Source organism: Garra rufa, chromosome 14, assembly GCF_049309525.1.
Source record: "Garra rufa chromosome 14, GarRuf1.0, whole genome shotgun sequence".
Lineage (NCBI taxonomy): Eukaryota > Metazoa > Chordata > Actinopteri > Cypriniformes > Cyprinidae > Garra > Garra rufa.
In genome coordinates this window covers 21,433,823-21,457,325 of record NC_133374.1, presented here as the reverse complement: position 1 = coordinate 21,457,325, position 23,503 = coordinate 21,433,823, and the positions used below count along the sequence as shown (strand labels likewise).

Sequence of the window (23,503 nt, the reverse complement as noted above, 5' to 3'; positions counted from 1 at the left end):
TTGATTAATTGTCGCTGTGATGTGGACTCAATAGTTTGGAGCAGTTTCTCGCTCCGTCGGACAGTAAAGGGAAACTTTTGAACCAAAAGAAAGCTAGATGAAGTGAAATATTTACCTTTAGTCACTTGAAACCAGATGGCGCTTCATCCTTTCTTAGTTCTACAGTGAGGTCAATAAGTATTTGATCACCCTGTGATTTTGCAAGTTCTCTTACTTAGAAATCATGGAGGGGTCTACAATTTTCAGCATAGGTGCATTCCCACTGTGAGAGACAGAATCTAAAAATAAAAATCCGGAAATCATATTGTATGATTTTTTTAACAATTTATTTGTGAATTACTGTGTCAAATAAGTATTTGATCACTTGCTTATCAGCCAGATTTCTGACCCTCAAAGACCTGTTATTTTGCTTTTGCTGATCCAGAGGAGTCATGGGAGAAAGTCCTGTGGTCAGATGAGACCAAAATAGAACTTTTTGGTCTCAACTCCATTCGCCGTGTTTGGAGGAAGAAGAATGATGAGTATCATCCCAATAATACCATACCTACAGTGAAGCATGGGGCTGGAAGCATCATGCTCTGGGGGTGTTTTTCTGCACAGGACAGGACGACTGCACTGTATTAAGGAGAGGATGAACGGGGCCATGTATTGTGACATATTGGGCAAAAACCTCCTTCCCTCAGTCAGAGCATTAAAGATGGGTCGTGGCTGGGACTCAATGTGATTTCCGGATTTTTATTTTTAGATTCTGTCTCTCACAGTGGTAATGCACCTATGCTGAAAATTGTAGACCCCTCCATGATTTCTAAGTAAGAGAACTTGCAAAATCACAGGGTGATCAAATACTTATTGACCTCACTGTAATTGTCTATAATTTCAGTAGATTTATAGCATATAATGTCGTCGAAAGCCGAGTCGCCAATTCTAGACAGTCTAGCGCTGGAGCTGATGCAATATTATGTGTATTTTCTTCAGCAGCAGTCAGAGGAATATATTGCTATCGCACAGGTAATGAATAATGCAGCTTGAAACAAGTTTACTGTGCGTACTCGACTGACTAAGCATCACTCCTTAATGTCTTCATAATTCATAATCAGTGGCAACTCGCCTTCCAAAGTGAGCTACGAGCATAAATATTCATCGTCACATCTTATAAATGACTGCTTAGGTCATAGATGAGGCCTTGTGTAATGAAAGTTTAAACGTTTACATCAGCTATAATACACCTCGATGAATATTTATAATGCTGACATTTTATTTGTTTTTTTCTGGAGCTGTTATTTGTCTTCACAGTAGGTCAGGGTTTGGTTAGCGCTTGCGGAGGTTGTTAGCTGCTTTGGGATGATGAAATGGGGGGTCAGATACTCTCTGTCCTCTGTCTATGAGGAAAGGTCATTGCGCGCCTGTTATTGTATTTTAAAAAATGGTTTGGCTATCTCTAATGGTCTAAAGGGAGGAGGAGTCATTGTGTTTATTGTGGTGTATGTGTCTGTGCGTGTGTGAGACGGAGAGAGTACAAAACAAGAAGGAGTCTGTGGTTTAGCAAGAAGCCTCTGACTTTTCAGGATGTTTGAAAGGATGATTTTATGTTTGAATGAAACCAGGCTTACTAGGTGTCTGTGATGTTAAAGTATGGAATAAAAATTCTACCTGTTGCAACAGTTTTGCATAATTCTGAGAAAAAAAAAAACACTTCACAACCCTGAACGAATCTATATATCTCAACAAAATCAGAAAAAATTATCAAAAATAATTGGAGACAATAGCTGGTAGACTGGCCATAATTCAATGATTTTATTTTTACATTATTTTGGTAAAAATGACAGTAATACAGTGATATGATATTTAAAATAGCAAAAAGTTTATTTTAAATAAAACTGGGGGTATTTAGATAATAATGATTATAATTATCAAGATTTTATTTTTTTATTTATTTTACAAAAACAGTAAATCAGTCTTAATTCATTGATCTTATTTTTCTGTATTTTTAAATCATATTTTATTTAAAATGGCAAAATCAGATGGTTTTATTTTAAATAAAATGATGAAACAAGTAGGTGGTAGACTGGCCATAATTCAGTTATTTTTATTTTTACTCTGTTTCACGAGTTCGCCCTTACATCTAATCTGCTTGAGCGAGTAATAAGCATATTTTGGCATGCTGTCCTGGGGAAGGGTTCCGGGCCCGGAATACAGGCCGGACCCAGAGAACTCCCCCTGCTAGTTTAGGATAGAAACAGATTAGAAGTGGGGAGTAGGGGTGGAGGAGGGATGCCAAGAAACTGTCGCTGGATGGAGGTAAGACGGCTGGCAATATATAGATGATGCGCTAATTCAATGATTGGTTAAACAAGTTGCACCTGTGCCGAATGGATTGATTATCTGATCGTGCTCCTCCCGAACCTTGTTAATAAAACATCATTAAAAATGACGGCAATACAGTTTTATTAGAAAAATCAGAAAGCTTAACGCATGTAGATTTATTCATTTAGCAAAAATAGTTTGCTGTCAAACTAATAGTTGGTAAACTGGCTATAATTCAGTGATTTTATTCTTACTGTATTATGGTAAAAATCACAATAACACAATTATATTTTATTATAAATAGCAAAATCTGAAAGTTTATTTTAAATAAAATTATCATTAAATTAATGTATATTGATTAAAAAAAATATTTTAAATGACGTTATGTATTTATTTATTGATTTATTTATCTATTTTTGTATTGATATTATTGTATTTATTTATTTATTTATTGCAAAAATAGTTGGTAGACCAGCCATAATTTACAGATTATTACATTAATTTCTGTAGATTTTTTTACAATTTTTAAACATAGTATGTATTTATTTATTTATCTATCAATTTTATATTATATTATATAATTTTATTTATTTATTTATTTATTTATTTATTTATTTATTTATTCTATTATTATTATTATTATTATTATTATTATTATTTTGCAAAAATAGTTTGCCATAATTTACCAATTTTATTTTTACTGTATTATGGTAAAAAATTACAGTAATACAATGACATTTTATTTAAAATAGCAAAATCATAAAATTTATTTTAAATTAACCTAGGAGTATTAAGAATAAATTATCATTACCTTTATACATGTAGAATTTTAACATTATTTTTATTCATTTATATTTACTTATAATTTTATTTATGTATGTATTTATAAAAAATAGTTAATTCTGTGATTTTATTTTACTGTATTTGACTGTATTATTTAAGTTTATTTTAAATTAAACTAGGAGTATTAAGATTAAATAATCATTACCTTAATGCATGTAGAATCTTAAAACTATTTTTAAGCATTTTATTCATTTATGCATTTATTTATTATTTTTATTTATTTGTATTTATTTGTTTATATTTACTTAGATAATTTTATTTATTTATGTAATTCTAAAAAATAGTTAATTCAGTTATTTTATTTATACTGTATTATGGTAAAAAATTACATTATTACAATTATATTTTGTTTTAAATACAAAAATGTAAGCCAAAAGTATTATTATTATTGGATTTTATTGAATTTGTATTATTGCAATTTTATTTATATTTCTTATGAATTTGTATTTGTATTTATTATTTTTATTGTTGAATTATTATTATTATTATTATTATTATTATTAGGGCCCAGCCCGAAGGGCTAGAGCCCCTATTGTGTCTGTATGTTTTATTATTATTATTATTCTCGTCAATGGGAGTCTATGGCAGCCCTATGAACGCAATATAGGAAAATGATGAAAATTGGCACAATTATAGTCATGCCCATAAACAGTAATCTGACCAAATTTGGAGTCCCTAGGACCAACTCTATAACGCCACCACTAGTTATTATTATTATTGGTGGGAGGGGGAATGTACTAAACTTAATGGTCACAAAATAGATTTCATGTTTTTCTGTTCACATAATAAAACATATTCCTTTTATTAGCCTATAATGTATTTTCTCAAATATAAATTTTATTTATTGGAATATGGCAGGTTTTTTGAGATTCACCCATTTCTATGTACAATTTAATTTACTTGTGTGCATACAAATGCAGAACATTTTCCTCAGTGTGTTTGTGTGTGTGGGCGTTTGCGCTGGTTAGACTGAATGCATGTTTGTAATATGCGGGAGGTCTATATCGTTCAGACTGTATCGATCGTATTTCTGTACACAGACTGACAGTTCAGCCTGAAGATAGAAATAAGTACAAGATGAAGCTGCAGTCGTTTTAATATCACGGGTGCTCAAGATGCTCTTTCACTCATGTTATGCAGTGATGGAGTTTCCCATCTGGCCTAGAAAAAAAAAATAAGACAAATCTGCTGTGAGGGTCTGGAGTGTGGCTTTTGACTTCTCTCATTATTACTGATAAATGTACGTCTACAGCACACTGTCACTTTTACTTCTCACGCAACTTATTTTATACTACCTCAAGTGACAGTTCTCGTAAAAACAGAAAATGTAAACAGTCTAAGTGATTTCGCTTCTTGTAAGTCAAACAAGAGTTGTTGTTGTTGACTGTAGTCCATATGTTTTCTCAGGGACCGTCGGGTTGAGCTAACAAATTACATTGCTATTCAAGTCAGTCACTTGAGAAAAACATATACATCTAGGACAAAAAAAAGGTGAGCGGAAAACTAATTCCTCATTAATATGAATGGTGTGTTTGTAGTACAGAGAGGGTGGCAGATGAGAGAGGCAGGAGCCTTTGAGAGCTTCAGGAGCCACTACAGTAGAGCGGCACGGCTGCGCTTAAGGCTGAGGCCTTTGAACCCGAATGACACACGGGTTCAGCAGAGGAGAGAAATGTGGGAACTAGGTGAGTGAGAAAGGCAAGGCCTGAAACCCAAGAGCATAACTGACAGAACCTCCTGTGGAGCCCGAGACCTCTGCTGAATATATTATTATGGAGAAATTTGTATTTGTGTGTTGATATTCAAATCACAGTGTTGCCCCTTAGAGGCACTCTGTGCCACGGCGGTAATGCTGATTTTTATTCATTATTATTTTTGTAGCGTTTTTGTACATTTTCATAAATAAGTGTGCATTTGCTTTCGCATCTGTTGAATGTGAAATACAGCGGGCTGGGATTCTGAATATTTGGGATGTTGAATATCTAGGATTTTAAATCTAATTTAACCTTGAAATAAACAAAAAAAAATTTTTTTTTAATATTTTAAAATATTTAAAAAAATTTAAAGCTAGAATGCTGTGTTATGTGATGGTACATAAAAAATTAAATGTATTAATTCTCATTTTAATTTTGTTTAACTTGATTTAATACAATTATTAAAAACTATATATACTTAAAAATACAAAAAATTACAAAGTAAAATTTTAAAAGAAAAACATAAACAGTAAAAACTGATTCAAAATATTAATAAAAACTGCAATAGTATCTCGGCAATACGAAAATAACACTAACGTTGTTACAAAATGTTATGTTTCTTAAAAGAATGTGCATATTTTTGCATATTTAATCAATGAATCAAATTATTAATAATTAAAAATGATTAAAAACTATATAGATTTAAGAATACTAAAAATTACTGATTTAAACAGTTTAAAATTTTTATAAAAACTATCTCAGTGATACTAAAATAACACTAAAGTTGGGACTTTTTAAATTATCAAATCAAATTATTATAGTTTACCAAAACCAAAACTAACTCAAATTTAAAGCTTTACTTGAAATTTATTTCAGCTAGTTGCAAAGACAACATTTTAATTTAGTCTAACTTGATGTAATAAAAAATAATAAAAACTATATAAACTTAAAAAATACTAAAAATTACTAATTCAAAACTGATTTAACATTTTTATAAAAACGGTAATAGTATCTCAGTGATACTAAAATAACACTAACGTTGTTACATGTTATTTTTCCTGTAAGTTTTGAATTTTTACACATTTAATGAATTAATCAAATTGTCAAACTATTATAGTTTACTAAAACTAACTAAACTTTAAAGACAGCATTTTAATTTAGTCTAACTTGATGTAATAAAAAAATATTAAAAACTATATAGATTTAAGAATACTAAAAATAACTTTTTAAAATTTATTCAAATTTTTTAGAAAAACTCTAATAGTATATCATTGATACTAAAATAACACTAAAGTTGGGACTTAACATGTTTTTATATTTATAATTTATAAGGAATATTGTTATTTTACTTTGAAGAATGGTTTGTATTTAACACATTTAAATCAATTAATTAAATTATCCAATTATTATAGTTTACTAAAACTAAAACTAACTCAAATTTAAAGTGTTACTTGAAATTTATTTCAGCTAGTTGCAAAGACAGCATTATAATTTAGTTTAACTTGATGTAATAAAAATTATTTATTAGCTATATAGACTAAAAAATACTAAAAAATATTAATTTAAAATTGATTTTACCTTTTTATAAAAACTGTAAAAGTATCTCAGTGATACTAAAATAACACTAACGTTGTTACATAATGTTATATTTCTGATAAGTTTTGTATTTTTACACATTTATTGAATTAATCAAATTGTCAAATTATTGTGGTTTACTAAAACAAATTTAAAGCATTATTTATTTCAGCTAGTTGCAAAGAGAACATTTTAATTTAGTCTAACTTGATGTAATAAAAATTATTAAACACTATATAGACTTAAAAAATGCTAAAAATTTACGATTCAAAATTGATTCAAAATTTTTATAAAAAAAACTGTATCTTAGTGATACTAAAATAAAACTAAAGTTGGGACTTAACACATTTTTATATTTATAATTTATAAGGAATATTGTTATGTTACTTTAAAGAATGTTTTGTATTTTTACAATTTAAATCAATCAAATTTCTATTACAGTTATATTAAAATCTGTAATAGTATCTGAGTGATACTAAAATAACACTGACGTTGAGACTTAACACATTTTTATATTTATAATTAATAAGGAATATTGTTATGTTACTTTAAAGAATGTTTTGTATTTTACCAATAAAGTGCATTTATCCATCATAAAAAGTACTCCATATGGCTCCAGGGAGAGTTAATAAAAGCCTTCTGAAGCAAAGTGAAGTGTTTGGGTAAGAAAAATATCCATATTTAAAACTTCTAGCTTATTACTTACCTAGCTAGTAATTATTACCCCTTAGAGCCAAGTGGAGTACTTTTTTATGATGGATGCACTTTATTGGACTTCAACCACCATTCACTGCCATTACAAAGATGGGAAGAGCCAGAACATTTTTTTAATATAACACCTAAGATGGCTTGAGGGTGAGTAAATCATGAGGTAATTTTCATTTTTGGGTGAACTATCCCTTTAACAACTACTGTACTAACTATTAATAAAAAGAAAATTACTATTAGTAGTTTATTAATAGCAAAAAAAGTCACGGTTAATACATAGTTAATACTTAGAAACTAAAGTATGACCAAAAGTTTGATTAAAATGAGAAAATAGAAGCACATTCACTTGTGGTTTGAAACTTTTGGCCAACACTGTTTAATCAAATTATAGCAAGCGGTCATCTCTGTCTCTCAGGTTATCACTGATTACATATTAAATTAGGATTACTCCACTTGGTCAAGCATGAATAATGAAGTATAAGCAGCGGCCCACAACAGGGAGACACACAGGAGCGCTGGCGTGAGTTAAAGCCAGCAGACTCAACCTGGAAGCGGTATTTATTTGTAGCTAGGTATCTTTTTTTGGCGTGCTATTTCAGGCCAGACTTTGTTCCAGGCTTGCCAGCATATGAGAGTGGACCTAGCATGCTGTGTTTGATCCTGAATGCTGTAATTTCGCTAGCTATCAAAGCTTCAGCCCAGCAGGAGTCTTCATTTACAGCAGTCACTCTGCAAGAGCTGTTTTTCATCGTCTGTCCGTCCGTCCCTTCCCTCTCTCTCCTTCTCGCTGTCCACATGCACATACTGGATCTTCCCAGACTTCTTGTGCAGTGTTTTTGGAGAATCGCCAGTGATGTGATTTGTGCCAGTATCTTGCCATTAACATGATTTGTGTGCCATATTGCAAGTTGCTTTAGTAAGTAAGCATCTGTTGAGAAGGTAAATGTATGTAAATGCAAAACAACTGAATCTGTGCTCGCTTCAGGTTGGCTGTGGTTCCTGGTGGACGAATCAGACAGAACAGGGGTAAGAGGTCAGTCGTGGTGATTAAGCTATGAAAACTTTACTGGACCGTATAAGGCGGCGAGACTCTTAATGGCAGAACACTTCAGACCTCATTGGCTTAAATGATGTATAACTGCAGCGCGGCTGATCCCTCAGCGTTAAGTGCTATAAGCGCTAATGTTGTACTCTATGGACAGATGAGTACTGACGGGAGAACAGGCGATGTGTTTGACAGAGCGCTCCAGATTTGCTGTCAAATACCCCATTTTCTATCAAAATGGCGCTTATTCTTGTGACTGTGCTTGGAAATCTGAGTCTTATGGACTGTTTCAATATCCATAATAATCTGATTCAGCTATTTTATGCTGATTTTGATTAAGGGGTCAAGTAAAAATAACGGATAAAATCTAGCAAAATTAGATATAAATTGAAAATATAAATGCCAAAGGGATCAAGTGTGCATTGATATTATCACTTCAAGGAAGTAAAGAGGGAAATTTACTTGCCATTGTGGACTTGAATTATGGCTAAAATGAATGTGGGGAAAAAGATTTAAGCCTCCAGCATTTTTATTTAGTTTAATTATGTCAAGTGTGGTTCTACACAGATGTTTATGGACATAAAACGCATAAGATGTGATCATTACAACGTAATTATCAAGCCCATGGGTCACATAACAGTTAAGTAGTCTTTAAATATAATCAAATACTGTTTTTGTTTTTCATATTAAATTGTCCTATTAAAATTTGTAATTTAGTAGGTTTTAGAATGGCAAGTTATATTATTTAAATATGAAATAATATATTTTTTATTATTCCTTGTGAGTGTATTTGTGAAAATATGGTAATTTATGTTACATTTATGCATTTCACATGCATTTACATTAATTCCAAATACTCCACATATATGTGACCCTGGACCACAAAACCAGTCTTAAGTAGCACAGGTATATTTGTAGCAATAGCCAAAAATACATTGTAAGGGTCAAAATTATTGATTTTTCTTTTATGCCAGAAATAATTAGGATGTTAACTTAAGATCATGTTCCATGAAGATATTTTGTAAATTCTCTACTGTAAATATATCAAAATTTAATTTTTGATTAGTAATACACGTTGCTAAGAACTTAATTGGGACAACTTTAAAATCGATTTTCTCAGTATTTTTTTGTTTGTTTGTGTTTGTTTTTTTGCACCCTCAAATTCCAGATTTTCAAATAGTTGTATCTCGGTCAAATATTGTCATATCCCAACAAACCGTCCATAATCCAAAACATAAATGTATATATCTCAAAATTTGATCCTGGTTTTGTGTTCCAGGGTCACATATGTCATAATTCTCAAAATCTCTAATCTGTCTGATTTTCTTCTATAGATATTCCCTGCTTGTGAAATCGGAACACATCTTGTGTGAACTTCAAAGGGAACTGACTTGATACATTCTCTAAAAATGACTCGGTAACACTTCACAATAAGGTTTCATTTGTTAACATTAGTCAACTACACTAGTTAACATTAACTACCAATGAACAGTATTTTAACAGTATTTATTTATCATAAAGGGGTAGTTCATCCAAAAATGAAAATTCATTTACTCACCCTCAAATTGTTCCAAATCAGTGTAAGTTTCTTTCTTCACAAAAAAGAAGATATTTTGAAGAATTTTGGTAACCAAACAGTTGATGTTAGCCATTAATTTCCATAGTATAGGAAAAAATTACTGTTAAAGACAATGGCTACCATGAATTTTTTGGTTACCAACATTCTTCAAAATATGTTGTGTTTGTGTGTCTCTGTGTTCAACAGAAGAAATAAACTTTGAAGTGGAGAGTAAGGCAATTATGATTTTTGTGATTTTGTGCTGAACTATAGCAGTAGTTTATGAACTCTGAACTAACATGAACAAAAAATCTACAACTGAATTTTTATTAACTAATATTAAAGGGATAGTTCATTCAAAAATAAAAATTACCCCATGATTTCCTCATCCTCAAGCCATTCTATGTGTATGTGACTTTCTCCTTTCAGACAAATACAATTAGAGTTATATTAAAAAATGCTTTATAATGATAGTGAATGGGTGTTAAGATTTTGAAGCGCAAAAAAATGCATCCATCCATAATAAAAAATACTCCATAGTGCTCTGGGGGGTTAATAAAGGCCTTCTGAAGCGAATCGATGCGTTTATAAAAGCAAAATATCCATATTTAAAACTTTAGAAACCATAACCTCTAGCTTCCTACGTCTTACGTCATCTGATGGAACGCCACTCTCTCATGAACGCGAGATTACGGTTTATTAAAGTTTCAATTATGGATATTTTTCTTACACAAACACATCAATTCACTTCAGATGGCCTTCAAATTCTCAAAAGCCATTCAATGTCATTATAAAGCTTGAAAAAGCCAAGGCATTTTTGTAATACAACTCTGATTGTATTCGTCTGAAAGAAGGAAGTCATATACAGCTAGGATGGCTTTAAGGGTGAGTAAATCATGGGGTAATAACAAATGAGGCCTTATTGTAAAGTGTTACTGATAACCTTGTTAGCAGTACATCAAAAATAAAGAAGTGTTAGAAAAAATCTAGCCTCATTTTATCACCTCTTGGTTTGAATGTTTTTAATGACATTTAGACATTGTACTGTACAGTATATATTTGTAAAGAAGTAATTTAAAGTGGGAAAAAATAACAACATTCGCACATTGAATTGGTCATTTTAACTGTGTAACCCTGTTATCTCTAGTTTTGTCTCTTTTTGAGTTGATCTTCTTGACTCGGTTTGAACGTCATAACGCCCCCAGCTCATAACGCCCGTAAAACGCACAAGAAGGTTCCAGATTGGCACCAGCAACATGTCGGTGGAAAAGGGCTAAAAAGTCCCTCCGGTACTGTCACGAAGGGGGTGGACGTGACATTTTCAGAAGAGAGGGCCTTGTTGTGAAAGTGGATGATTGTGTCACGGTATGCTCGTGCTGCTCTGCTTTCGTCGTGCAAACAAAACACAGGTGCCGCGTCCTCATTCGCCTGATGATAATTAGAGTAGCACAGCTGTCGGCAGCACCTCTGCTCACCTCTCTTTTGCTGTGCAATTGATCTGTCACGCCGAGGGACACCCGCGCAACTGAATTTACACCATCGAGAATGAGTTCTCTTTATTCCTCACTAAATGGATGTACGTAGTGGCACTATGCCACTCAAGACCCCTACTGGCTTGTGAGAGCCCTTTCAAATTCAATTCGTCCTTTTGTTTCTAATATGATGGATGTGCAAAAGACACTGGACCAGTTTTCTATTGTCTCTTTGTTCTGTGGTCATCCGTGGTGCAGTGCTGTCTTTTTGTGGAGGTGTGAATGGATCAGGTTTTTTACGCCCCAGCTGAGCCCATCGGCACCGCAGAGTGGAATTATTCATGGGCTTCATCAACTCTGCAAACAAATCCCTGGGCAGGCATGAGCGTGCTCTTAACGAGTTGTGCATTTTGTTGTGTATTATTACAGCACGTATCCCTGCTAAATATTTAAGTGTTCACAATGTGCTCTAATTTCTGGAAGCCTGTTTCTGCCTCAGATAAAAAAAAAGGTAAAGGTGACTGTGACTAGCATCTCAAAACTGCAATTTGTGTATCTCAGCATTGCGACTTTTTCCATTGTGATTTTCCTTGTGACTAATTTATGAATAATTGTTTTTTTATATCACATTTAGAACTTTTTCTCACAATTGACCCTTTGCAAAGACCTGCCCCTTTACTTACTGTTGCTAGTTTTCAGTAGCAATTGGGTGGGTTTTGTTGTGAAAACCTGGCAACCCTGCCACTCTTACAACACACGTAATAATCTCACGCAGTAAAAAATACACTGCGGTGCAAAAGGACACTAACAACAATGGACACTAACAAAGTCTTAGCTTACAAATTTTGCCATTTTCAGGAAATTTAAACAATAAATACCATTTTGTGGCTCTTTAATGTGTCGTGACAGATCGCTGTAGAATAAACATGAATGAAAAGGTATGTTGTTTCATTCACAAAAAGACATCAGTACACACCATTTGTCAAGTTCAAGTCCACCGTCGTTAAAGGAGTAGTTCACTTTCAGAACAAAAATTTACAGATAACGTACTCACCCCCTTGTCATCCAAGATGTTCCAAGATTCTTCAGTCGTAAGGAAATTATGTTTTTGGAGTAAAACATTTTAAGATTTCCCTTCATATAATGGACTTCTATGGTGCCCCCGAGTTTGAACTTCCAAAATGCAGCTTCAAAGGGCATTAAAACGATCACAGCTGAGGAAAGAAGGGTCTTATCTAGCAAAACTATGGGTTTCTACTGTCACTGTCTACTGTCAGCGTTCCTGTCTGGTTTGTTTGTCGACAAAATTGCGGATTTAGCGATATGATTGGTCAGATCGCCTGTCAATCAAACTTCTGGCGAAGTATACACTATATTGTCAAACCCCCACCCCCCCACCCCCCACCCCCACTTCTAATGAACAGGTTTGACTAATTTAGTCATTTCCATGAGTACAAATCTTAATGTTTAAGCATATAATGATATTCTAGGTGATTGTGTGCTTCTAAATTTTACAGCAACAGTTTTATCAGGACCCTCTTCAATTCTAACATGACAATGCCTTTGTGTATAAGGCAAGGTTCAAAAAGAAATTATTGATTCAGTCAGTGTGGAAGAACTTGACTGGTCTGCAGAAAGCAAAGTCCTAATTTCAGCTGAAAACCTCTGGTGTGACTTTAAATGCAGACCTTGAGCCAAAAGCTCAAACTGTTTTGGAAGTGTCAAAAATTACTGTATTCATAGTTACAAGTCATTGGTGTTTGGTGATGAGTTTTGGTTTAAAGTCTGCATTTAAAGTCACTTCAGAGATGTTCAGCTGCCATTAGGACTTCTTCCACACTGACTAAATCTTTTTTTTAACCTTGCTTTATACACAGAGGCACTGTCATGATATAATAGAAAAGGGTCAAAGCTGTTGCTATCAAATTAGAAGAACACAAACCCCTAGAATATCATTATATGTGACCTTGGACCACAAAACCAGTCTTAAGTCGCTGGGGTATATTTGTAGCAATAGCCAAAAATACATTGCATGGGTCAAAATTTTTGATTTTTCTTTTATGCCAAAAATCATTAAGAAATTAAGTAAAGTTCATGTTCCATGAAGATTTTTTGTCAAATTCCAACTGTAAACATATCAAAATGTAATTTTTGATTTGTAATATGCATTGTTAAGAACCTAATTTGGACAACTTTAAAGGTGATTTTCTCAGTCTTTTTGATTTTTTTGCATCCTCAGATTTCTGATTTCAAATAGATGTATCTCAGCCAAATATTGTCCTATCCTAACAAACCATACATCAATAGAAAGCTTATTTATTGAGCTTCCATATGATGTATAAATCTCAGTTTTGTCAAATTTAACCTTATGACTGGTTTTGTGGTCCAGGGTCACATATGCTTAAACATTAGGATTTGTACCCATGGAAATTTCTACAGTAGTCAAACCTGTTCATTAGAACGGGGTGTCCCAATACTTTTGGCAATATAGTGTATCTCACAATAGATTCTTTATCACATTTCTTACTTTCTCTCGTAATTCTGACTTTATATCTTTGCCACTTTATCTCTCAATTGCATGTTCTAGAAATTGTGACTTTATATCCCCAACTTGTGACTTTTTATTTCACAGTTGTGATTCTCATAACTGTTTCTTCATATCTCAATTGTGATACTTTATTGTGGCACTTCATTCAGAACAAGTGCAACTTTTTCGCCTAATTATGACTTAATAATTCAAATTGCTGTTTTATTTTTCATTCCAGTGGCTTTTTCTCATTAGGCTACTATGACTTCATGACTCACAGTTGTGACTTTAATTCTTACAATTATATTTCTTATAACCAGCATTATCTCACAAATACTTATTTTATCATAATTATATATTATTTTAGGGGGAACTGGCGTCTGCGTATCAGTAAATTGATTTGTTGTTTTACATGCAGTGCTACACATTTGTCCACAATGGCTGAATGCATGAGCAGAGACCAAGGGAGGGACACTCCTGCGGATTCCATCTGTTAGGTGATATTTGAAATTCACCAAAGATGACTTGTCCAGTTCACCTCTATTCACCACAGCTTCACCTTTCCACCTACACCACCACTGGTAGTCTAAAAGGTGACCCGCAGGTTTAAACAAGTCTTTTACAGGATTTCGGTGGTCGTAGAAGGTGTGTATATATATTTTTTTTCTGAGCTAGCTGATCAATGAGATTGTGGTCAATGCTCAGCTTTCTCTTAAGGCCTTGGTGGCCTTTTCTTCTCTTTGCTCTCTCCACCAGGGACTTTCAGTCCTCACATAGCCTCCAAAACATGATTACTCCACTTAGTGCTTGAGTGTGTGTATTTTTCCCCGAGCAGCTGACTTCCCATGGTCCATTGCACCACATTAGAGAGGTGTGCGATGTCACGATCATTCACAATACCCTTCCAGCCACTCTGCCATCCCCATATGGCCGATCTCCATGTCTTTGAGTAATGGGGCTGCTTTCTGCCTGCATCCGCCCCCACCAACCTGTGTAAGGCAACCTAGCATGGCTTTGTCACTCGCAGCCGTTCTTGAGCGTGACAATGGACAAATATGGCCGCCTTTATAGTACAACAGTGTGTCCAGCTGTATCAGTTGACACTGTGGCCCAGCTAAAAGTTCTGTGATCTTTTATTAAACATGAATTTCTTCTGGCACGCAAGGGAACAGATGTAAGATCTCATTATACTTTACCTTGCCATATGGCATGAGATCCCCCAGAGTTCTCTCCTGAGACCGTCCATCCTTATGGATGTGTTGTTGTTCAAAGCTACAGGTAGAAAGCAGGACGGCCACACACAGACCTGGTTTTATTAACTTGAAAAACTGAATGGTAAAAAGGTCAAGGTGGGAGTTTTAAACTGCAGAGTTTCTTTAAGGACAGCATCACAACAATCTGCACAATTGTATGGTTCAAGTGAGAAAACCGTTTTATGTACCAAATGACTTCGCAAATGGCACTTTGTGAAAGCCATGCATTTCCCTGTGAGGTTTAAATTGATTATTTAAATAAGCCAAGGGACGTTTTAAGTAACGCTTGTGATGTCGCAACAGCTTTTGTTATTCAGCGTTGCATATTTTAGTCTGGCAGTTTCACAGTAATGTCCCTTCCTTATTGTAGTTTAAAATCCTATTAAGATGACTTCACAAAAAATGATTGTGCACTTTAAATAAAACATTGCGGCAATGCACATTTAGATAAAGACTAACAAATAGCTCAATTTGCTCAAAGAGTGCGTACAGGCATAATAATTCAATCGAGTGAATTGTCGAAAACCGTTACAATATAATTCACAAGATATTTATTACAAAACCATCCAATTATACTGTTCTACATTACAAATGTCCAAAATGCAGCAGCATCTGTTAAGTGCTTCAATATTCATTTGCACCAGGTCAGCATGTTCCCGCTGGTTTAAATGAAACATTCGGCACATGTACTTATGCTGCAGTGTTGCGTGGCTGTTTGCCTGACTTCAGTGAGCTGCTTTTGGCCTGCACCAGGCCCCTCATTAAAAGCCTGTCAGCAGTGCATCTGTAGGCCTGACAGCCACTCTGTCAACCCGCAGGAGCAGACAGCACACGGACAGACAGATATTACCCTCATACACAACTCTCCCTCTGGCCCACAATTCCAACGTTGCAGCCCAGATTGGCTCCACCAGGGCAAAGAGTTTCTATTTACAACCTGGAAATGATGCTGATGCATATGCAGTGTGCTGTAACCACAAGAAAAATAGCTTTCAAATGCCTTTCAGTGTTATGCTCCATTTCCTGTTTGTGCACCATGTATATTTGAGCGCGCAATGAGACATTCGATTCTGACGGCTCTCCGGATGCGAGTGTTTTTAACGGATAGTTCACGCATAAATGAAAATACCGTCATTATTTCCTCATCCTCATGTTGTTCCAAACCTGTATGACTTTTCAATGGAAAAAGAAGGATGATTTTAAAGAATGGGGGTTATTTTCATGCAGTTACAATGAATGGGGACTATAGCTTTCCAGCTTAGGGATAGTTCATCCAGAAATGAAAATGACCCCATGATGTATTCACGGCTTTTGAGAATCGATATCTAGATGCCGTGTAAAAAAACGATGTATCAAAATTATTTTGCCCAGCCCTAATAAAAAGTACAGCCAGGGGTTAATAAAGGCCTTCTGAAACAAATGCATGTGTTTGTGGAAGAAAAATATCCATATTTAAAACGTTATAAACTGTAATATCTAGCTTCCGCTAACTGTCATACACGTTCACGAAAGAATGGCCCAGTGGATGACGTAGGACAAATATTAAACACTTACTTATTTACAATGCTTTTCAAATGTTTATAATAATGCTGACTGGTTCCTGAAAGTCTACCTGATCTCATGACGAAAATGTATCTGTGGGAACTTTTTCACAAGATGCAAATATGTACCAATAAGTACATATCACAGCAGTTTCCAATAGAAATGAACACTAGAGCCGGTAAAACAGCGAGCACTTGTAATCGTTTTCATACACAGTTATGCTTACAACTTCATATTTTTCACTTTCCAGGCGTATTCCAGCACGGAATTGGACTTAGAATGTGGAATCCTTGGGAACGAATCGCGTAAAAAACAGACTCACGATGAAAGAGCTAAAAGATGACAGATCGAAAAACTAAAAGCTAAAATGGCATGCTTGCGATTGCGTTTTTACATTACTTTCCCTAATGGTACGTTATAGCACCACTCAACAGACATTTCAAGTCAGAACTGGGGTACGTTCATTTGTTTTAGGGAAGAAAAAAACAGTCTTTTAGCACCACTCAGTGGACATTTCACAATGAATATGTCACGAAACGTACATGGCGGTAGGCATTTCGCATCGAAAAAGTTCCTACAGGTATGTGTCCGTCGTAAGTTCAGGTTGCTCAAAGTAAACCCACTTAACCTCCTTTTTTTCTTAAATACCTTCCACTCTGACTATTAAGACCCTTGACATACCATCTTAAGGTCTGCTGGAGTCAGTCCACATGTGTTCTGTATAAAATGGCAGCTCATTAAACCTCTCTGAAGTTCATTTTACTGCCCAGCATTGTTACGCAGGAGCTCCACTTGAAGCTCCATTTGAACCACAATTAGTTTAAGGATTCAAATCTCATGCTGGAAAATCTAGCAAGCTCATATGAATGTTGTTTGTCTTTCCTGGCCAAGCTGTATGTGCCACTCTGTTGAATTACCTCTGAATAACAAGAGCTTATACACACAGGAAGGAGTCAGACTGTAGCCGCTATTTACAAGTTAGCACAGGGACTTTGGACAGATGGGATGCTGTCTGGGAGCCGGCGTGGGGAATAGAGAAAAGCATCATCTCTGAGAAATAGAAAGAACGGTTCTAGGAAGGTCGGAGGCTTGTTCATGTCTGTCCGCCGCAGCAAGCCCATTACCGGCCTCTTTCCGCACCCTCCATCTCCAAGAATCCCCCGAGTGTCGAAGAGCCCCGTGCCCCATCCATCCACACTGGCGGGGACTCCATTACGCCCTGATGGAAAGCGATGGAAAACCAATTGGGGATACAGGGCCGTGCAAGTACGATGCATGGTCACACGGCCTGCCGCAGACAGGCAATCTGCCATGATGAAGAGGCCCTTTACACAGCCCGCCTGCGTCCTCTAGGATCCCCTTCAAGCCCCGCTGAGCCCAGCACCCACTTTACCCAAACCTCGTCACACCCGCACATCAGCACTCATCAAATTAGAGAACAAGATAGTGAGACGTTTCGCATTGTGTGCTATTTTTGTCGAAAAACTGTTCGAAGATGTCAAAGGTCACTGCACATGACCTCTGTCTGAATAAACATCTCTCTTGGAGTTTACACATTGAGGCAGAAATGCCTCAATCATCACTGAGCTTCAAAAAAATCTGTTTTATTTCATATAATATAGTTGCGTTTTTATTGTTGATTTACATGCCTTCAGAGAGGGTCTTTTGAAATTATTTAAATGAGTTTTTATTAGTTTTAGGCGTAAAATGGATCTAATTAGTCCTGTTGCACAGCCACTCTTGAGACCCACATCACAGTGCAGTAAACAAAACGCCCTCCTGCAATGTTCTTTCATTCAATTTACCTCCAGTAACAGCCTAACAAGAGAAGTCCTGCAGGGCTCAATTTCTCTGTCCTGTTCTGCGTTCCTGCACAGGTGCCGTACGTGAAGGTGGCTCCGGAGGACATACTGAAGGTGCAGTTTCCTCGCTTTACCACGCTGGACCTCAGGCCCACTAATACAGACATCAGCATGGCTGTAGCCGGACTGCTAACGTTCTTCAACAGCAGCACGTCGTGTCTCATATGTGCTCAGGCTGATTGTGAGTATCACATGGTTTCTGTTGTATTGTATTGTGTGTTTGTTTGTGTGTGTGATTATTGATTTTTATGCTCACAAAGGCTGCTTTTCTTTGATCAAAAATAGTTTTTAGTAATTACAATTAACTGTTACTAAGATCCGTGGTGGCAAAGTTTAATTTTCAGCAGCTGTTACTCCAGTCTTCAGTGTCACAAGATTTTGTGCTCAAGAATATCTCCTTCTTGTTGAAATTGGTTGTGCTGCTTCATGAAGAGTTGTAAAGTGTGGAAGTTGTTTTTTTTTTTCCTCAGAACTGAGTGATACAAACTTGCCATTCCAACTTTTTTTCTCTGAATTGTGAGATATAAATTCACAAATATATTTTTTCCCCTCAGAATTGGACTTTATAACTCGCAGTTGCGAGTTTCTATCTCAAAATTCTGAGAAAGAAAAAGTCAGAATTGCGAAATATAATCTCAGAATTGCAACTTTGTTCCTCACAATTGCGAGTTTTTATCTCACAATTCTGACTTTGTTGCGCACTTGCAAATTATTATGTTGGAACTGTGAGATATGAACTCACAATTATGGGAAAATATGATTTCCCTCCTCAGAATTGGACTTTATAACTCGCAATTGTGTGAAAAAAGTCAGAATTGCAAGATATAAACTTACAATTGTGACTTATCAAGGCAGAATTGCATGATATAAACTTTTTTCTCACAATTGCGAGTTTATGTCTCTCAATTCTGACTTTTTGTTCTCAGAATTGTGAAAGATAATTTTTTATGTTTAAATCTCGCAATTCAGGTTTTGTTTTCTCACAATTGTGAGTTTATATCTCACAATTCTGACTTTATTATGCAATTGTGAATTGCATTAAAAAGGAAAATTGAACCCCTCAGAATTGGACTTTATAACTTGTAACTGCGAGTTTATATCTCACAATTCTGAGGAAAAAAAAATCTGAAGTACGCAATATAATTGTGAGAAAAAAGTGAGAATTGCGAATTTTGAGAAAAATTTTCTCACAATTGTGAGCTTAGATCACGCATTTCTGACTTGATAACTCACAATTGCAAGTTTATATCTCACAATTCTGAGAAAAACAGTCAGGCCTTCAGTAGCACAAGAGAACTGAATAAATTACAACATGGTTGGAAATATATCTTGGTATTATGATATTCCTTTAAATAATATAAATATTATTACTTAGAGACATACATTTTAGTATAAAGTAGTAACATAATTTTGTCATTATTTCTTCATGTTAAACTGGCCAAAAAAAATTTTGGAAGATATTTTTGATAATCTTTGTGTGTATTTGACAGTAGGGGATTCATATTGGGATAAAATGTGCAGAGCTTATCGTTGTTATTGACATAATTCTCCATATGATATTGTTTATCACCCAGCCCTAATATACATTGAGGAAAAAAAAATTATTATCAGTTTGCCCACTGACAAAGAAATTATCGGTCTATAATTTTAATAGTAGGTTTATTTGAACAGTGAGAAAAAGAATAACAACGAAAAAAAAATGAAAAACATATTTCAAAAAAGTTATAAATTGATTTGCAATTTAATGAGTGAAATAAGTATTTGCAAAACATGACTTAGCAAAACCTTTGTTGGTGTAACGTGGTAGTCAAGACAAGTTGTGGATCTAAATGCTGGGCTTTATTCGAAAACGTGGTCAAAACAGGCAGGGTTCAGTAACAGCAAACAGAAACAACCAGAAAACAGTCCAAGATTTAAACACAAGGTAAGAGAATCAGGAACTAGGGAAACCAGGGAAAACAGGAACTGGGAACACGCTACAGGCTAACAACAATTAGCAAACTTGGGGTGTGAGTGAGCACTTTATATACTAAACAAGGAGAACACATAACAAAACCAACCAAAGAGAACAGGACACATTGCACCGAGGAACCAGTCAGAACATGACACACGGACAAGGGTAACACATGACAAGATTACATGAGGGGCAAGGGACACATGGGAAATGGAGTCCAGAAAATAATAGCCAGAGTCCGGGCTGAAGTGCCCTCTAATAGAGTTTATGGGCACTCTAGCTGGCGATCGTAACAGTTGGCAATCACAGAGGTCAGATGTTTCTTGTAGTTGGCCACCAGGTTTGCACACATCTCAGGAGGGATTTTTTTTGTCTCACTCCTCTTTGCAGATCCTCTCCAAGTCATTAAGGATTTGAGGCTGACATTTGGCAACTCAAACCTCCAGCTCCCTCCAGTTTTTCTATGGGATTAAAGTCTGGAGACTGGCTAGGCCACTCCAGGACCTTAGCGTGCTTCTTGAGCCACTCCTTTGTTGCCTTGGCCATGTGTTTTGGGTCATACCCAAACCCATTTTCAGTGGCTGGCTTCAATGCCCTGGCCCTGATGGTACATTGCCCCGTTCATCGTTCCTCAAAGCATAATGTTTCCACCTCCATGTTTGAAAGTGGGGATGGTGTTCTTGGGTCATAGACAGCATTCCTTCTCCTCCAAACACAAAAGATTGTCACCTTCTCACTAAGATGCTTGGCGATGGACTTGTAGCCAATTCCAGCCTTGTGTATGTCTACAATCTTGTCCCTGACATCTTTGGACAGCTCTTTGGTCTTGGCCATGGTGGAGAATTTGGAATCTGATTGATTGATTGCTTCTGTAGACAGGTGTCTTTTATACAGGTAACAAACTGAGATTAGGAGCACTTCCTTTAAGAGAGTGTTCCTAATCTCAGCTCGTGACCTGTATAAAAGACACCTAGGAGCCAGAAATCTTGCTGATTGATAGGGGATCAAATACTTACAGTATTTCACTCATCAAAATACAAATCAACTTTTTTAAAATGTGTTTTTCTGGATTTTATTGTTGTTTTTCTGTCACTAATCATTTCTTTGTCAGTGGGCAAATGTACAAAATAAGCAGGGGATCAAATATTTTCTTTCTTCATTATAAGGGACTTAAACTATTCTAAAATAAACAACTAAACAAATGTAATTTATATTAGTCTTTCTCGCCCACCATGGTTTACTCCAGCATTAGAGACAAAAAAAAACATACACACAAGCAATAATTACACATTCTGCTGAACTCTTTCTTAATTGGCACATATAGAATTGCCTGCATCTGTCAAGCAGCAGATGTCCTCTTGTATAGATTGTTACAGCTGCTTTCCAACATATGCATTCTCCACAAAGAGAACACAGAGTTTTATAGTGGTACATGCACTTTCTGCACTCACTTTATGCTGTTGTGCACGTTCACAGACTCAAACAGGCAACTTGAATGCTCCATTACATTCTCCTGATTATTTAGCAATAACAACTGCTTATTAAACCTCACTTATCCACATTGTTTTGATGATGACGTTGATTTCATTTCATGCTATTTGACTGTGCCGCATTGTTGGATTATTTCAAATTTGTTCATTCTTTCTCTTGTCCATCTGTGTCCTTCAGGCATTCATCATTCGTGCTGTCCCATTCATTCACCATCAAACACCCACCCTGCCGCTAATGTCAGTGCAATCTGCTGGAACAGAGATGTCCGTAGAAATGAATAGCTGAAGGTTTAAAACAAGCCCACTTATGTAGTCAAAGAAAAGGCAGCTGACATATGACCCTTCGTAAAGTCTCCTTATTAGACACACGTTGAGTTTAGCTAGGCAGGGGATTAAAGTTTAGTATTCTGACTTCACATCTCAGAGCGAGGATGCCGCAAATTACCCAGAGAATCCAAACAAAGTCACATTGCCCCTTCAGACAGTGGCTACCTTTCTCCGTAATCAGCTTAAGGCCTTCAAGTGGAACAGCTATAATTCCCACTAAGACGTCAGAGAGGGGTGTAGAGAGATGGCAAACTACCAATACGGACTTGAGAACAGGGTAAGGAATGTACCAAACAGATACAAAGTTTCATGTTGAAAAAATATACCTTGTATCATGTGAGCCAAATTTGGGATTTACGAATTTGATCCCTCTCATGAGTTAAATGGGATACACCTAAAGAATGCTGAATTGGAAATTGAATAATTATATCAGATACACTGCCAGTCAAAAGTTTTTGAACAGTAAGATCCAAAGTACAGTAAAAAATTTAAATATTTTTACTATTTAAATTAATTTATTTCTATTTGAATATATTATAAAAATGTAATTTATTCCTGTGATCAAAGCTACATTTTCAGCATCATTACTTATCATTACTTTTGTAACATATACTATACCATTCAAAAGCTTGGAGTCATTGTAATTATTTATTTATTTTGAGGGGAAAGAAATTATAGAAATTAACTGTCTCTTCATCAAAGAAACCTGAAAAAAATCTATGATGCTAAAAAATTTGCTTTGAAATCACAGGAATAAGTTACATTATAAAATATATTCAAATAGATAAATATTTTAAATATAAATATTTTAAATTGTAAATTTATTTTTACTGTTTTTGCTGTACTTTGGATCAAATTAATGCAGACTTAGTGAGCAGAAAAGACTTTTTTAAGCTTCTTTAAAAAAACTTTTGACTGGTAGTGTATTAGATATTATTTTTGTATTTTGTATATTTGTAAGTTCAGGACTTTTTAAAACTGATTAATTTTCCTATACAGTGCAAGAATGTTATTTATTAAATATTAATTTCTTTTTAAAAGTTTGGGATGAGTAGGATTTTTGATGTTTTTGAAAAATAAAAAATATTTAAAAATGTAATTTATTCCTGTGATCAAAGCTACATTTTCAGCATCATTACTCCAGTCTTTAGTGTCATTATTATCAGTGTGTTACTTAATAATTTTGTGGAAACCATGATATTTTTTGTCCAGAATTCTATGATAGGAATGAAAAGAAAGGAAGGAGAGCATTTATTTGATATAAAATCTAAATCTTTTGAATTATTTTAAATCTGTTTGATTTCAAATTCAGCATTCCGTTTAGGAATTTAATCAAAATTTAAAAGTTG

General features: G+C 34.9%; 1 protein-coding gene across 1 annotated transcript in view; it reads left to right on the top strand.

Moving 5' to 3' along the window:
* The window catches only part of grik4 (glutamate receptor, ionotropic, kainate 4), a 514,994-nt gene that overhangs the window by 327,177 nt on the left and 164,314 nt on the right, over positions 1 to 23,503 (top strand). The window contains exon 6 of the mRNA XM_073817307.1: positions 18,399 to 18,564. Coding sequence (XP_073673408.1) covers positions 18,399 to 18,564 — 166 coding nt within the window. The remainder of the gene's footprint in view (positions 1 to 18,398; positions 18,565 to 23,503) is intronic.